Consider the following 17,545-nt stretch of genomic DNA (forward strand, 5'->3'; position numbering starts at 1 on the left):
TCCCTTACACTGTTGCCTGTGTAATTGTTCAGTGGCTTGGATCTGTCAGTAAGTGACATTTGACCGGTGGGCTCTGGAATTAATCCTTGGTTTGGCAATCTTTACCGACAGTGATGCAGAGTCTCCTCTTTCATCATGGTTACCAGCTATAAGGACACAACACTCAGTTAGAGTAAAAAAGATGTACAGGACTTAATCCTTCAGCTACAAAGATCATACACACGCACAGCTGTTTAATCACTCACTACTTTGCTAAAATGTGTGCGAAACTCTGAATGCCTTGTTAATAGGTACGACTAATCTGCTATTTGAACACAGTTTGACCTGCTCACATTCTGCAGTCTCTAGGGACTCATTCAGGACTCAGTGGGCTTTAAGATAGTGAGAAATCTGTTTGCATAAAACTGATTAATAAAAATGACAAACAAAACCCTACCTCCCTAGACTGTGCAGTGGGCCCGCCAACAAATGCTTTTACCAACACAAACTTGTGTTTGAACAGGAAAACGAAAAACACTGCTTTTCATTTCCTCCGACAGTACCTCCATCTCCCATTGCACCGCCCCAGCTGCTGCGCGCCGGCTCCACTTACCTAATCATCCAGCTCAACACCAACTCTATCCTGGGAGATGGCCCCATTATCAGGAAGGAGATTGAGTACCGCGCCAGCCAGTCTCCGTGGTCAGAGGTGCACGGAGTCAACATGGTCACCTATAAGCTGTGGCACCTGGATCCAGACACAGAGTACCACATCAGTGTGCTGCTGACTCGGCCCGGAGAGGGAGGAACTGGGCCGCCTGGACCGCCTCTTGTGAGCAGGACTAAGTGCGCAGGTGAGCTTCTAATACACTGTGCAGCTGGACAGTGTGTGATTTCCTTTTTGACTTTGACCCCTTAAAATAAAGCATTTACTTGAGATCCCTATTATGTTATATGTCATATGAAGTTATGGTATGCATGTACACTGTGACTATAAAGTGATTTCGAACTTGGGTTGTTTAATTTCAAGGGTTTTTAGCCCCAAAGAGGTTAAAGTATTATTTCACAAGAAATCTTTTATTTTTTTCTTTCATATCCGTCTGATCATCTTGTGACCCGTCAGGTTGGGAACCACTAACATAATGTATTACAGTGTTGTACTTATAATAATAATAATAATAATAATAATAATAATAATAATAATAATAATAATAATAATAACTTTATTGATATAGCACCTTTAAAAACAGAGTTTACAAAGGTCTATGACAGACAAGCAAGGCGAAAGAGTTCAATAAAATAATCTGTCTGTATACACGACGTTCTACTTCCGGGATTGCTCCGGTGCCACCGGAAATTCCGCCTGATGTCCCTTATTTAGGCCAGATGTCCTTTGCCTTGGGCTTCCTTTGTGTTGGCATTCTAAACTCCGGTGGATTTATGAGGACTATGGGCAACAACAACAACCTTTCAATGTACACATGTTCCACCAAAACAATTTCCTTCCTGAGGCTATTTTACAGAGGCGCCTTGGTCCGTACGGCGCCTAGCGCCACCCAAGACGATTGTGATTGGTTATAAGAAAAGCCAATAAACCAGAGCGCGTTTTTCTCCCATCCAATGCTGTGTGGATTCGCCACACCTTCCCCCGCAGCGCTGTGGAGGAAGGTCTGGCTATGCGAGACTGATAAAATAACAGACAGCTAAACAGTGGGGCCATACATTTGCAAGACAAAACTTGGTAAATAAAAACAAGAAGCAAAAGACACAAAACAAAGTATGAGAAGACAAAATAAGCATATACATATAGAATTAAGATCAATAGCAATAAAAGATACACATCAAAAGAAACAGTAAAATGAGAAAATGAAAAGCATCATTGGATAGCAGGCCATGTTAGTTAATAGAGCTCAGAGTGTAAGCTCAGGAGAGTGCAACACAACCATAACCATCAACTACACGCTCCTTCATATAACACAGCAGTGTATTTTAACACTCCAAACATGAAAGTGCTATTGCTACTGCACACTGCTATTTGCTGGCCACAGTAGCTGCTGCTGCTGCATTGCAAGCTGAAAACTCACCACCCACCACCAAGCCTTTACCCATATGTGATTTGTTTTAAGATGAATTATGGAGTTTTGTTTTACCTTATCACTTACATCTTTTCTATGGAAGGAATGTGTAGCTGTATCTAAGTCTAAGTGGTATGTTGTCATGTTTGCAGAGAAAACAGCAACAGTTTATTCACTCTATTACCATTTGGGGTTTTGTGTTCGTCTCATCAAATATGAGATTTTTTATTTGTTATTGGGTAAAGACAATCCTCTGAAAGCACCCATTATGCAGTGTGTAGTGCTAAGGGGAATTACAGTGTGCACTATTTAGGTGATGCCATCCCCCAGAGCCCGGGATAAGGGAATTCAGTGTGTTGAACACCTGGCTGTTCAGTAGAAACCACAAGCATGAAGCAGCAGGTCTTCAATGCAACCTCTACCAGGACACTGCTCTGTGATTTTCTAAATTGCACAGGTTTATACATTTAAACTAGCTTAAAATAATACTGATAAATATGTCTTCTTTGGACTTAATTCATTAATACCATGAAAGATCCACAGCTCCAAGTACCAATGCCCAACAGCCATACAACGAAACTTCTGAGAGTCTTACATTATGCAGCTCCATCTGTCACGATAATCTGCTAAAATTCAATCAGAGAGGAGCCGATAGACAAGTTCAAACTCAGTTGCTGCATATACTTATCTCTTAAGAAAAGGCGCATTTGCTATCACTGGCGTTCTCTGAACTCTGGAGCTGAGGAGACTTAGAGGGAGACTTTTTTGCTGCCATCACGGCAATATTGGTTTGACGGTTATTTAAAAGATAACAGCTGGCTGTCTACAGTTGCTAGCCTAAAGCAGGCTTCTTTGGTATCTACTGAAGAGGATAGAAATTGACTTCGGCACGTACAATAAATGCACAAGAATTTGTAGGTGACAGTGGTGGAGACATATCAATCACAGTACACACTGTAAATGGTTTTAAAATAAACAATGAGGGAGACACAGTACTATGGACAATATAATATCCGTATGTATATATTCATAAAAGATTGGTAAGGCTGCAACTAAGGATTATTTTCATTAATCTGCAGGTTAAGTTCTACATTAATTGATTAATATTGTCTCTATAAATGTCAGAGAGTAGTGAAAATGATCAATTCCAAGAGCCCAATGTAATTTCTTTAAATTTCTTGTTTTATGCAAACAACAGTCCAAAGCTAGAAGATATTCAGCTTTCAGTCATATATGACAAAAACCAAATCCTCACATCTGACACCCTGAACCACGGTATGTTTGGTATTTTTCTTCGATAAATGACAAAAACAATTAACCAAATATCAAAATTTCTAATACTATTTCGCTCAACTGATTTAATAATATACTAATTGTTGTTGTATTAGCTTGCTTTCTGCTTCCTCTTTGCAGCAAAAGCATCACTTCCCCTTAAATTACAGTAGAAGCTAACATATCAGGCTTTTTTTTTTTTTATTCATTCAACATTTTGTACTCTCTGCTTACATCTTTGCACCCATGTCATCTGTCACTGCAGACACAGAACACCCAGGGAAATGAGCGGGATGCCAGCAAGCCACACCCGTGCTTACTTTTGAATATACTGTATGTATGCATTTATAGCACAAAGAGTACTATGTTGATGCAGATGCACGCACAAATGCAGGCAGTAATTACCGCTGCCTGCATCTGCAATGTGTGCGCAGCGCTCACAGGCACAAGAAATGGAGAGCTTTGTGTTACCCAAAGGCAGTCTGTGGATTTGTGTCTTCCATGGTCATCACTCTTTTCTATGCCCAACGGTCTCTTTCTGCCACACACCATCCCTCACATATCTCCCTACACTGCTTCAGTAGAGCCTCCCTGGCCCCCTCTCCAATGACATATTAAAGCTACTCTCCTCTCTCAACAGCCGAAGACACCCCCCATTCATCAGGGCACCATGAGTGTGCTCACAGCCTTCCCTCCCCCATCCCTGCACGACCCACCCCATCTCAAGAGATACAGAAAATTCATAATAAAAAAAAAAAAGTAGAAAAAGTCAATAGCAAGAGAGGGAAGAGTGGAGGAAAGACTGCGGTGTGGGAGTGTGTGTATGGGAGAGGGTAGTTTTTCAAAGTGAGAGAGTGAAACAGTAAAGATGAAGAGAGTGAATGTACGAGAGGTGAAGCGAGAAAGCATTCACGGCGTACGGAAATTGCTTTTACAGTTGCTGGTATCGGTGTTTGTGAAAGTCACTAAACTCAGCCTTTAATGATGTATTTACATTTCAACCACTGTGACATTAGCTTGTTCAACCATGTGTGGGATAAGTAATACTGCTGGGTTTGCTGAGCTGTTAAACAGGGCATTTAGATGCAGGACTAGTTCAATACAGAGGAAGTATAGGTTAAATTAATTTTGCCAGTCGTGTAGTTTTTTTCCTTCGGTAGCTGCAAAGCTGCGAGTGACTGATGGTTGAATTGGTTTTATAATGCAGCTACATCTGATTGACTCCTGCGTGGCTCTGTCAGTGTTCACAGTTCTAACCTGGGCGTATAGCTGTGTTACACACTTTACAGTAAGCTGCAGCCCTGTAAACCTCCTCCACCTGGTGGATCTCACCTTCCTGACCCTGCAGGAGACTCTAATCACCACCTGGTTCAAAGAGCTCCCCCTGACCCAAGCTCTAAACCATCTGGTCCACGCTATCCCTACTGACCCCACATTCCACCGCTGAATCCCCCCTGCTGTTGGCCTGATTCGGTTTAAGCAGGACAAAATAGATGGTGGGGGGTGCTGCAGTGATTTCTGGGAGGAGGTAATTATCCAGTGAACAGAAGGGAAATTTGGACTCTTCGCTGTCTTTAGGAGGAAAGTGAATATCCTCTCCAGAAGCTGTGTCTTGCCACCGTGACTAATCTGTCTTCCATGGTCATGCTGAATATTTCCCTCCTTCCCAAACATGTTGGCTAGAAGGCGTCGCCGTACACATACACGTCCTCTCGGAGCCGAGCTGTCCTCGTGCGGGTGCTGTAAAACTAATGGCCGTGAATGTGAACATGGTCTCTGCCTGGCTCTGGTGGCCAGCCAGGTGTGCTTGATGAGCCGTTGCTGTGATTATCAGCACGGTGCATTAGCACATCTTGAATCCCCTCAAGTAAATCACAGAGGAGAGGCGAGCATTTGTACTGCAGGTGGTCCCCGAACTACGTTAATGGGCTTCCACCTGCTGCTGGGTCGCTGAACCTTCTGGAAAGCTCCTGACCATGATGCTCATGGTCTGTTAGAGGGAGCAAACACTGGAGCCTGACTAAAATTAGGCACACTAGGAACACAAGTGCTTTGCCTTTCTTGGCATGTCGTTCATCATGTCTTCCACTCTGAGCCAGAATTCCCTACAGTATATGTTCACGTTTTGGGTGTTTGGATTTATGTGTGCTTGTGTTTTTGCTCGCACATGGGCATAGGGCATGCATGTCTGTATAAATTTGGTTTTCCCATCTGACGCAGTCAGTGCAGATCCCCTCTACGGATGCATGCAATCTCAGGCAACTCTGCTTTGGCCTGCTGCTGTCCCGTGTCACAGTTTCAGGGGAGATAATAAACCAGAACCTGTCACATCCACTCTAACTTCCAATCTCTAAGGATCAACACGGAGCTCTGGGCTTTTGGCCATGTTGGGGCGGCTGCAGTTTTCATGCCACAGGGTGCCAGAGAATGGGTGCCCCGTGGCACACACACACAAGTAAGATGAGGCCAGGGGAAGTTGCTGGCACAAATGCCCACTGAGAAAACCCACAATGAGCACACTGTGGCCTTTTTGGCTTTCATCAACTCAGCAGTTAAATGCCTCTCTTTATTTAGCTCTCAGACTGTGCAGACTATCAATTGCACCATTAAGACAATCCTCAGTCACACTGAACAATGGAACATTAACATTTCTTGCTGGGTGCAGTCTACTACTTTGCGATTACTGTGCCCACCCATTTATCTGCCGTCACATTAGCGTGGATGAGGTTCTGATCAATGCTCTGGTCATATTTCTATCTACGTAGTATGAGATGCCAGACAGCAAATTAAAAGAGAAAGCTGGTGACTGCAGAAGCCTTTTAGTATAGATTGGAACTGTCATAAAATTTCACTTTAAAAGAATTGCTCTACCACAGGCAGAAATAAGTGCATACAAATCTGGGCATAGGGCTTTTGTATCTGATGATAGCATGTTAATTTATGTGTGTTTGAACATGTGTACATGGAAATTAGATAGAGAGAAGAAAGATGAAAAGAGATTAGAAAAAGAGTGATAAAGAGATTAGAGGGGTAACTAATAATGTTATACCGCAAATGTGCGTCCTTGCACAGCTACAGAGCACCTTTCACATCCATTTTCTTTGATAATTCTTGGTTTAGTGCATTAGCCCCTGCTCAGTGATGCATTAGTCGCCTTATTTAAGTTCCCTGCACTAATCTGTGCTGCAGCGAGAATTCCACTGAGTGTGTGAGCCAGTGAAGAAACGAAGACCTTGGCCAGTCACCTCAAACTCAACTCATCTCTTCCTGTACCCCATATCTCTGCTGTCACTCCCTGCCTCCCTGGCCAATTACTCAACATGCTCTATTAAAAGAATAAAGCAATACAATACATTATGTAGCATATTGCTTGACAAAAAGAAATTGACAGTGTTAATAATGGCCACTGATAAATGCCTCCATTGATGCCGAGGATGTCCTTGGGTTAACTCAGCCACTCTTCAGTTTTCAGACGTCCTCCTGAACACTGGCTGGTCTGTGCTTCTGTCTATAGAGGCTCTCTGTATCTCTCAGTGAGCCACTACATTTAAAAGGAGGATATCGAAGACAGAGCTGTTGTTCTTTTAGTCAAAGAAAGTCAGGGTTAAAACGGCAGTGACCAGAATTAACTTGGTGCCTTCTAAAAATATGTGTCAGGCCATCGCGATGACCCAGCAGTAAAAGTGACCAGCAGAAGTGAGTGCCCTTGTATAGCACTGGGATTTTTGTGTGTGGATTAAACCTCAGGGCAAGGAAGTATAACTACTGGATAGTCAATTTGCTCAGCGACACAGAGGCGGGTACTGGTGGGAGTGCCACAGCAACCCACAGCCTGTCCGATCAATTAGCGCAATTGGCATGAGTTCCTGCTCTGCCGTGGGGATGTGGGTGGGTTGTGCTGGCAGCAAACCGTTGACCTCCATGTTGTGGCGGGGCAATGTGGCAGCATGTAGGAGGGGAACAAGTGAAAAACTGCCAGGGTAGTCCTGGGACATCATCGGCACTGTCATGTGCTTGGTGCGCTATCTGAAATCAAATATTTTACAATAAAACAAAGTATTCAGTATTGTACCTTCAGAACTTGTCTAATTAAATTGCTTGTTTTTCTCTCTGCTTTCTTTATTACTCAATTTTCTTCTTCTTCAATCTTCCTCTCTCCCAGAACCTATGCGTGCATTGCGTGGCCTTATGGCCACAGATATCCAGCCCAGGCAGTTGTCCCTGCAGTGGGAGAATTTGGCGTTCAACCTGACACGCTGCCACACCTACTCAGTGTCCCTGTGCTACCGCTACACCACGGCGGGAGGCGGCGGAGGCCACAACACCACTGTGCGCGAGTGCCTGGCAGTGGAACACAATGCCTCACGCTTCACGCTGCGTGATCTGCCACCCTACCACGGCATCCATGTCCGTCTGTCACTGGCCAACCCGGAGGGGAAGAAAGAGGGCAGAGAGGTCACCTTCCAGACCGAGGAGGACAGTAAGTCTGTGAAGGAGTTTACCGACAAGATTGTGTTGAAGTAGAGGACAGAAAAACAAAAAAGGAAAAGTGTCAGTATAAAATGGTAAACATTTTGAGAGCAGTGGTCACTTTAACGTTAATATAAACTTAGGGTTAGAATTATTCGGCACCCCTGGGTAAAACTAACGCAGTCTAATACAACCTCTTGCAATAAATCTTCATTAAAGGTGTAAAGGCCTTTCTGTTGTTTATACTACAGTAATATGATCTTACTGCACAATTATTTTTATTATACATTATGTTACTATCACAATAGTCTCGTTCCAGTTAGATAGTAAATGCCGTAAACATATTCTTTGTAAATCTTTGCAATCATTCCCTGAAAGAACCAAGCAGGCCTGCCTTGTTGCACAAACTACATTTTCTTCAAAACCTTTCAGCGTGTAGCTTACTAACTCAAAGTTTGTTGTTGTTGTCTGTAGCGAAGGGATTTTGAGAACAGCACAGAGAGCGGAAGGGGGTGGACAATGCCTGACTGTCGGTCTTTATCCTGGAAATGTTTGATGTTTGGTCATTATTGATCCAGACTACCATTACAACAACAATGTGGGGTGGCTAAATGCAGTCAGTGCAATGTTTTATTGTTTTAAAATGAAGTTAAGAGTTTGGCAAAGTGACCCGGCTGCCCTCCAGCTTCATGTGCATTTTACTATCTTCACCTTTTATTCAGAGAGACCCGGTGTTATCATTGTCACATCTTAAATTATGAAATTTAGAAAGCTGTTTTGGAGGAGTGTGACATCTAAAAAGTACCAGAATACCTCAAATTGTTTAACTATTCTCATAGTAAATGTCAGAGAGGAGACTATGCAGACCTGAGACTGCCTACTGCTAGAACTTTACTGTCACATAACTAATGCTGAGTGGGTTGTTTTGGGGGTTTTAAGGTGCTCTTTTCAACATAAATCAAGTGCACCACATGTTGATGAAATATACAAATTCATACTGTATATCAATCAGTTTGAGTTCATAGTGTAAATTTTCTTAATATTTCAAAACATTAACACCAGCTCCTCTCACTTCATCTCAAGAGAGGGTGACCATCTGACTGAGGATGGAATTGGCATTACAAAAGATCCATTTCATTTTCAGACGAAAATACCACAGAAGAGAAAACATTATATCGGAGTCTCTGGCAACCCTGAGATAGGATTTTGTGCTTATTTCTTATCTCCTATTATTCCTTTGTGCCGTCTGCATGGCAGCTGAGTGAGAAATCAATTCTGCCGTGAAAAAAAAACAAAACAAACAAGATTTTTCTGAAAGAGATATATACAGCGAAAGATAAAAAAAAGATCAAGAGAGAGAGAGACAGCAAGAGAGTTTTTTTTCTTCCTGAAGTGATGAAAAATAAATGTATGTATACAGTACATGTCAATTATGAACGCTTTCCCCCCCAAAAGCCTTAATAAGCAACTCTGTCCTCCAGACTAACTCAATTCAAAAATAACAGTTGACTCAGCTGTTTGGCTCTTGCTTTAGCCTCAGGCCTGGATCTCACATAACAGTCTTCCTCTGTACAGCGCTCACACACAGGGGCTGCAACTGAATGGCCCAAAAAAACTGTTAACAGAGTCTAATGTTGAAAGTTCAGGCGTTGACAGTCCTCTCACTGCCATTCAGAAACAAGTTTACCAGCAAGCGTCTGACATATCCATCAATACATTTCAACTAAAGATTGATATAAATTAATATGAGGACGAAAGACACACCGGCGCATCCAAACGATGTTTGACAAAACTCCTACTCAAAAAGCGATATTGCAAAATTTCATTTCAAACATTTATTTACTTATTTAATCATATATAACCTAAGACTTTTGTAAACTAATTTCAAGCACCGAAACGATTCGTACAACACATAACAAGTTAAGGTTTGTTTTCAAAAGAGATTTGAGGACTTTCTAAAAGCCAACATCAACATTTCAGCTTTAGCGCCAAATTATCTCTTTACACATTGCTCTAGAAAAAAATTGGGCGTCACTGTACGGAAAGCTGAGTTTGTTCTAAACACACTGATATGAAACACACAGGAATCCGTTATATGCAAATACCTTAAAAAGGTAAATTTAAGAAGTTGAAAAAATGCCCTTAGACCTCAGAGGGTTAATTGATGCAGATCATAAATGAACTGTGTCCTTATCTGATGTTCTGTGCCTGCTGCTCTCTGGCTGTCTGAGTGTCTCATGTGGTGCATTGTTCTGAGCCACTATGACATTCGCTTCTTTGATATTGACAGGAGACTCTCATCGTGGGATTAGCACTTCAATTTTCCCGACCAATGTTTGTTCTGACAATTTCTTATAGTTCCCGGAGGCATAGCGCCAGAGTCGCTTACCTTCACCCCGCTGGATGACATGATTTTCCTGAAGTGGGAGGAGCCCATCGAGCCCAATGGCCTTATTACCCAATATGAGGTGAGCTCAGAGAGACACTCTGTTGAATTTATATTGCATTGCTTAATTATTAGCTTAGTTTACATACTTGGATGTACAAGACAGATGTTAAGATGTATGCGTCATTGTTCATATATGTAAACAGTATTTGTCACTTTTACTAAAGAAAAGATATTTAGGATGAGGACTAAGCGATATGCTATCTTTGATAAGGAGTTTGGCCTCGGCTACTGGACTGTAAACTGACCCTAATCCCATTAACGAGCAGGACAGAGTGGCTAATGTAAACCTAAACTCTGATATAGTAGCGTCCAGGACTGGCTCCCAAACAGTTGGGAAATAGTATTCCATGACAACTGGACGAACACCTGCTGAGGAAGATGTGTGATACGATAGAAAGCTCCAGAAAAGCTACTAAATTGACTTTGTGGTCAGATAGGCCTTTTTCATACATGTAGCAGACATTTGGACTTATCATTGTAGGAAAAACAGATGTTACTAACACTTACAATGGCTCTGTACTATTCAAGTGTTCCAGTAAGTGTGATGGTTTGTGTCCACTGTTGTGTTTTTTGACAGCAGGGATCACCCCTGCTTCCCAGCATTGCACGCTAGTGGGCTTGCCACTAGCAGTCATCAGTTTCTCTTCACTGACCACTGATAAGCAAGGAAAACAGGCTACGCCCTCATACAACCGTGATGGCTACTCCTGATTGTACAAACGCTTCACGTGGGGCTGTCTGCTCCACAAAAATAGTTCACCAAAATGTGTTTCTGAAAACATTTGATGCGAGAAATAGGCTATACGGTTGCTTAATCTGTCTTCATTTTAGATCGACAACAGTCAGTTTAGAAGATTTTCGTAATTTCAAAGACTTTTCTTCATGCAAATGAGGAGCAGGCAACTTGAAGCCCCGCTTCTCAAAAGTCCCCACGACGCTACCAAAATACGCCGCTAACATAGACAATGACGCTTGACAGTGGACACATACTATGACAGAGAGCCAGCATGCACAATACCAGGAACCTTGATACACCTGTGCTTTTCCTACTGTGATGTCCAAATGTCTTCCCTTAAATGGCCCATTGTTTGGTCAACTGGAGTATTTCGGGTTTTCAGCAGCTGTAGATTCAGTGTGTTGTTTGTGAACTTTTAACTGTAGCCCTATTTTTAATAGTCAAACAGTACATAGCCAGCAAGTCCAGAAACACTTTGGACTTAATATTTATTTAATCTCAAGCAACACCCTGTCAGTGCAGAAATACTTTCCTCTCTATTTGGTGAGCCATTTTCTTCAAGTGCCACTATAATTGGCACAGTACATACAGACATGTCCTTAATTACCAAACCACTCTGCTTCAATTCATATTTTTCCTCACCCAACCATTTAGCGTGTGGTGCGCAATGCCTGTATGAGAGAAAATAGCAGCGATGCTCGGATACGCTCTCAATGACCATGTGCACACGGCCTAGCACTTAATGCTGGTCTTGTGCCATTTAAGTAGAGCCCTGTGTCACTAATAGATAACTCACATGTATCTGTTATGCTGAAGGCCTTATGTTCAGCCGGATAATGATTTTGGATTTACTCTATGCCCTCTGTCTGTGGTGAGCCATCAATGGGCCTGCTGACCTATCCTCAAGCCTTCTTTCCTTGGCCTCTCTCGCAATGTCGCCTCAAGGATATTATTAAATAGGATTTGTGGTTTGACATATAAAGTGGAGGTTGTACAGGATTTTTTTTACCCTGTAATGTGTTGATCTCTCTCAGCTGACGGAGATAGCTTTAAACAGAGCTGTAGAAATCCTCTTCATTTCTCTCAGATTAAACCATTGACCACTCTGGCTGAGCCCATCGACAGCCATGCTATCCTGCAAGCCCTCCTCACGGCTCCGTGCGCTGTTGGGCATCTTTTATGTCTGCCTTTGTAGAGGAAACACAGAGGTCTGTCTGTGTTTACTCGCTGGATGGCTCACCAATCTATCTTAGGGAATTAAGCTCTTCTTATGATAATCAGCATAATCAGAGTGGCATCTTCAGTGTGTGTGTACTACTGTACATGCATATGAGCATATACAGTACATAGTGAGTGTGTGCTCATTCCTTCAATGAAGTGGATCCCTCCCAGCTCTAATGTATGTCCTAATATGTTCACCCTTGTCTGATTGCAGTAAGGTTGTCTCATTTAGCTCTCCACTATTTCAAAGAGTATAAGTGGAAATTCTCATGAGAGTAGTGTGGAGTCAAGACTAATCACCTCTCGAGAAAAAAACTTTATAAAATTCTTACCTTTTAAAGCACACTCGTGAAGAGCAATTCTTGAGTGTTAATAACAATTAATTAAACTCATGAACACTTAGCGCTATTGATTGAACACTTAAATTTACTATTTACTGCGTGGCATCCTTAGGCCATAGCCTTCATAATGCATTACTTAGTTGGAAAATTATTTATCACTCACAACACTTTTTGCACAGGTTGCTCGTATGACTTTGACACAAAAGTGCCAATGCCACTCAAGCTCTATTCATCCAAAACAAAAAAATTGACATAGAGAAGCAAATTAATTTCTGACTAAAGTAAATCCTATCAATCAAACATTAGAATTACTTCTTATGACCGTTTATGGCCATTTGATTTAATGACCTCTGCAGATCTGTGTTAGCGGCTACAATAATTAAGCATAAAATCAGCGCAGAGGTGACTCTGGTTTTTATGATATAACCCTGAGACCATCTTGTTTTCAACAGATAAGTTACCAGAGCATTGAGTCGTCTGATCCAGGCATCAACGTCCCGGGGCCGAGGCGAACTGTGTCCAAGCTGAAAAATGAGACCTACCACATGTTCTCCAACCTCCACCCTGGAACAACTTATCTCATTTCAGTTCGAGCCCGCACAGTCAAGGGCTTTGGGCAGACCGCCCTCACTGAAATCACCACTAACATCTCAGGTATTAGCACCACTTACTGATTGAGCATGTGTGCTTGCGAGGGAGTGTGAAAGCAGCTGTAAAATTGTAAAATAGAAATGGAAACGGTCAGCCTGTCCATGTAGGCATCACTATCGTGCCATCACCGCCTATTACTGATGCACCACGCAGGTACAACGCCAGATTTCACCCACTGCCTGCTATAATTAGGATCTGGGTTTTCTCTCTTTTGACTTCGGCATCTTTCTTCTCTCTTGCGGAGACAATACTACTGCTCCCAGAGTGTAAGAGCTTCCATTGCCTCTCCAAACTAGTGACACACTCATCTCACAGTCCTCAAGACATAAATTAACTTGTAGGAAGCAGAGAAACACCACAGAGGGGACACTGCTATGTGTTAAGCATAAAGAAAGATGGAATACATTCTTGGGAGCAGAATGTCCCTTCCGAGAGTCTCCGAGCTTATTACTGGTGATAGAAATCCAGCCTTTATTTTTCTATTCCCTCTTAATGATGCATTTGCGCTTGTTAAGTGATGGGATTACCCCTCTTATGAACGCACAGCACAGCCACTCCCACCCTTTCTTGCTCACAAATTTACTCTTTCCTTCTGCCTCTGTGTCTTCACAGAGAGGCCTGTTTGTTTAATTATAGATTTAGTGCGCAATCACTGCTTACTGGCTTGTATGTCAGACAGAACGTTGGCACAAAGCCAGACCACAGATAGAGTCGAAAAGTCTTTGCAGATCATCCTCAACCTCCTCCACTGGCCCACGGTGCAGAACATTCACTTACACTGAGTGTCTCTCAAATCTGCACTGACAGCTAGCAAACACTGAACACCTTCAACAGCTACTACTGTCAGCATCTTCAAGCAGTACTCACCGCAGAGTATCCAACTACACACATTTCCTCATTGGCACGCGTGCACATACATTCAGATGTGTGCGCACTGTGGCTGATACACAATCATCCTTCAAAGAGACTCTGTCTGGCAACAGGCATCACACCCTCTTTTAGTTCTACAAACCGCAACAGACCTTTAATGTCAACAAATGCACTTTCAGTTAATGCCTCACCTTAACTGCTGCGGTATTAGCAAACCGCTTCTTAATATGATAATCATTGATTCCTCATGAATAGTTTGCTCTGCTTCCCCTCACTAATTGACTACTGATATTAAAGAGAAATGTGCCACCACATCTCCAGGGAGGAGCAAGTCTCTAGCCAAATCCTTTTAGATGAGAAACCTGTTCAATTTAGTGTCACACACATAACTTTTAATTGGACTTGTATCCAAGACAACTAGAAGGGAAATTCAAGCAGTGTACTGAATGAGGATATGGGTATTGGGTACTAGCACTGAGAGGGGGATGGCTCTAAAGGGTCTGTCAGCATCACGAGACATTGAGGAGCTGAACACATTTATGTGGAAGCAGAGACTGTATTTTAACTGAATTAAGGTGGCATAAATGAACATTGGGTATGCCATTATGTGTTTTTGTGTGTATGGACATGTAAATTCAGTGTTTTTCTGTGTCTTCAGCTCCCACTTTTGACTACGGAGACATGCCATCCCCCCTGAGCGAGACAGAGAGCACCATTACTGTCCTGCTGCGCCCGGCCCAAGGCAGGGGTGCACCTGTCAGGTGAGAAAATAATCTCAAATGTACATATTAGATTTATTTTTTATTTTATACCAAACATGGCTTATTAAAGGTGCACATCCACTCTGTGTCCAGTACATACCAGGTGGTAATTGAAGAGGAGACAGTGAAGAAAGTGAAGAGAGAGCTGGGGCTTCAGGAGTGTTTCCCGCTGCCCATGTCCCACGGTGAAGCGCAGGCCCGGGGCACACCACACTACTACACAGCCGAGCTGCCACCCAGCAGCCTTCCAGAGGCCAGTCCCTTCACTGTGGGCGACAATCACACTTACAACGGCTACTGGAACAGCCCTTTGGACCCACGCAAAAGCTATCTTGTCTACTTCCAGGCTATGAGCAACTTCAGAGGGGTGAGTGATTGTTAACTCCAACCAGTGGGGCAACAGATCTGGAAACACTTCATCAGCTAGCTGTTAATGGGTATCTGTATTTACTAATGCTATGGTTGACTCTGTAGGACAGTTGACATTGTGTGGGCTCACAACCCTTCAAAGAGTATTTGTGCTGAGAATGGTGTTGTTGGATGAAAACATATTGAACTGGCAGTGTTAACTACTTGGAAATGATGTATGTTTATATCCAACCGCTTTGATTCTCTGCAAACAAAGCATGTCTGAAACAGAGAATTACTTGCATGCATTACTTACAGCTAACAGAGCAGTGCTTAGCTGAAATTACTCAGAGTCAACAATGTACTCCACTTCATTCAGCTTTTATTTTCTATGCTTTTCCTATTCTGTCCCAATCCTTTCTTTTTGTGTCCTGTTATCTCGTGTACTTCGTTCAATGGCCCTTTCATTAATGTCCTTATCTACTCTTTTCTGTCTTTATACACCTAATCACTTGAGTATTTTTTTTAAAATTGTCAGTGAGTGTGGACCAACGTAAACCAGGCTTAAAGCTTTTAGATTTCAGCATTCTTGTCCACATAACAAAATCTTTGTGAATCCTGGTTGTAGACCTTGTTAGTTGAGAAGCAGTGTGTAATTTAACACTGTTGTGTTTCCATCCATTTCACTGCTCATCATTCAGTCATACCCAGAGGACGCCACATTACCTTTCCAAATTCCATTACAGGAAGTGCTGCTACTTGGGTAAGGCAATTACTTAGAGATAATTGGGCACAGGTGCAGATGATCAGAGTTAGAAAGCTGCTGCCTTAATATCCACAGACTGTAGCAATAGAGCTGAGAAAAGTTGCCGTGGGTAACACAGCCTTGTGTGATCATCTGGGAAGAAATGCATGCAAGCTGGGTTACTGGTCTGTTTGACTTTTCGAGTCCTGTCAGTGGCTACTTTGTGTTCACGTCACTTTTTTTTTTTTTTTTTTTTAACTTGGCATGTGTGTATTATAAAGTCCCATGAACACCATTAGGATGTTTTTCCAAGCCAATGGAGAAATACACGGAGGTAGTGCAGTGTGAGCACTTCACACAGCTAGGCTACTAAGCATGGGATTAGATAGAGGAGGCCTGGCTTTACCAGCGGATGGGATTAGGTTTTGTTTTGCCTGGCAGGGGGCCAGCATCCATGACCATGAGTGGAAACACAGGGCGATATTACACAGCCAACACTGTCCCCAGTCTTTCAAATACTGCCGGCTTTGCCTTGAAATACAGTAGCAGTCAGTCACAGTCGAAATCTGGGCAACAATACCTCTTGAAGGAACAACAGTGTGCTGGAAGGGGAGGAACTTACTTTTCATATCTTCACAAGATGTTTTAGTCAAAAAACGACAAAGCGTAATCCTGCAAACACATAATTAGAGACTGCTTTATTCTAGGGTCAGTGTTTCAGACATCACACCTTTTTCAATGCAGAGGTTTTGTTGTGGGTGTGATGGAAGCCCAAGACGTTTTGATTTTACTCAGGATGTCCGCTAAAAAGCTTGTGATTTACAGTAGCTCAATTCAATCAGTTGAGCACAGCAGAGGGGCGACTAATTGCTGGGCATACAACCAATCAACAGCGGGGCATAGAAGACATGTCACAGGAGGCCTACGACAACATGAACCGACACATGAAAAAGTGCTAGTTACATAAAGCAAGATAACATAAAAGAGCATAACATAGCAGCAATAACACAAACAGCAAATAATAAAGTATGACACTGATGGCTTCTTTGGCCTGTTAATGGCATTATTAACGCTACAGTGTTATTAACAATTGTTAATGACTTAATGAGTCTTAATTTGTCTATCAAACCCACAGATCAGATGTTAAAGTTTGGCTTGTGCAGCCTGTTTGGACGGGAATATTGCAATTTCATAATGTGTGTTTTGTGTGCTATTTTGTTTGCTTACTTTGTGTTTTGTCTTCCTATCCTCTGTGTACAATTATGCATTTCAGGCCTTTTACATTTTACCACTATGCTCACTCTGTCACAAAAATGTAGGACAAAAAAGAGAATTTTAGCATTTGAAATGTGATTTTGTATGGAAGCATAAATTCATTCAGCATATTCATACTGAGGGGTATTTTTATATAGAGAATAGGGAAGCATAATTACCTTATGCCCACTTATTGTGGAAGAAGAAAAAAAACTGCACCTACTCTTGAACTGAAAGGGTGCCTGCTGGCATTAAAGGCAGTCACTTATGTATGGTTAATGCCCGACGAGGCGGAGGCAACCGACAGACAATGACGTCATATTCCATTTCATCTTTCATTCAATATATTCAGACTTTAATTCAATATATTCTG

General features: G+C 42.3%; 1 protein-coding gene across 3 annotated transcripts in view; it reads left to right on the forward strand.

Moving 5' to 3' along the window:
• ptprub (protein tyrosine phosphatase receptor type Ub) overlaps positions 1 to 17,545 on the forward strand; it is a 158,254-nt gene that overhangs the window by 96,302 nt on the left and 44,407 nt on the right. For all 3 annotated transcript variants that reach the window (XM_028580051.1, XM_028580052.1, XM_028580053.1), the window contains 6 exons: positions 540 to 833; positions 7,489 to 7,806; positions 10,155 to 10,264; positions 12,996 to 13,197; positions 14,723 to 14,825; positions 14,919 to 15,192. In XM_028580051.1, the coding sequence (XP_028435852.1) occupies positions 540 to 833; positions 7,489 to 7,806; positions 10,155 to 10,264; positions 12,996 to 13,197; positions 14,723 to 14,825; positions 14,919 to 15,192 (1,301 nt within the window). The remainder of the gene's footprint in view (positions 1 to 539; positions 834 to 7,488; positions 7,807 to 10,154; positions 10,265 to 12,995; positions 13,198 to 14,722; positions 14,826 to 14,918; positions 15,193 to 17,545) is intronic.

This window comes from Perca flavescens, chromosome 6 (genome assembly GCF_004354835.1).
Source record: "Perca flavescens isolate YP-PL-M2 chromosome 6, PFLA_1.0, whole genome shotgun sequence".
Classification (NCBI taxonomy): Eukaryota; Metazoa; Chordata; class Actinopteri; order Perciformes; family Percidae; genus Perca; species Perca flavescens.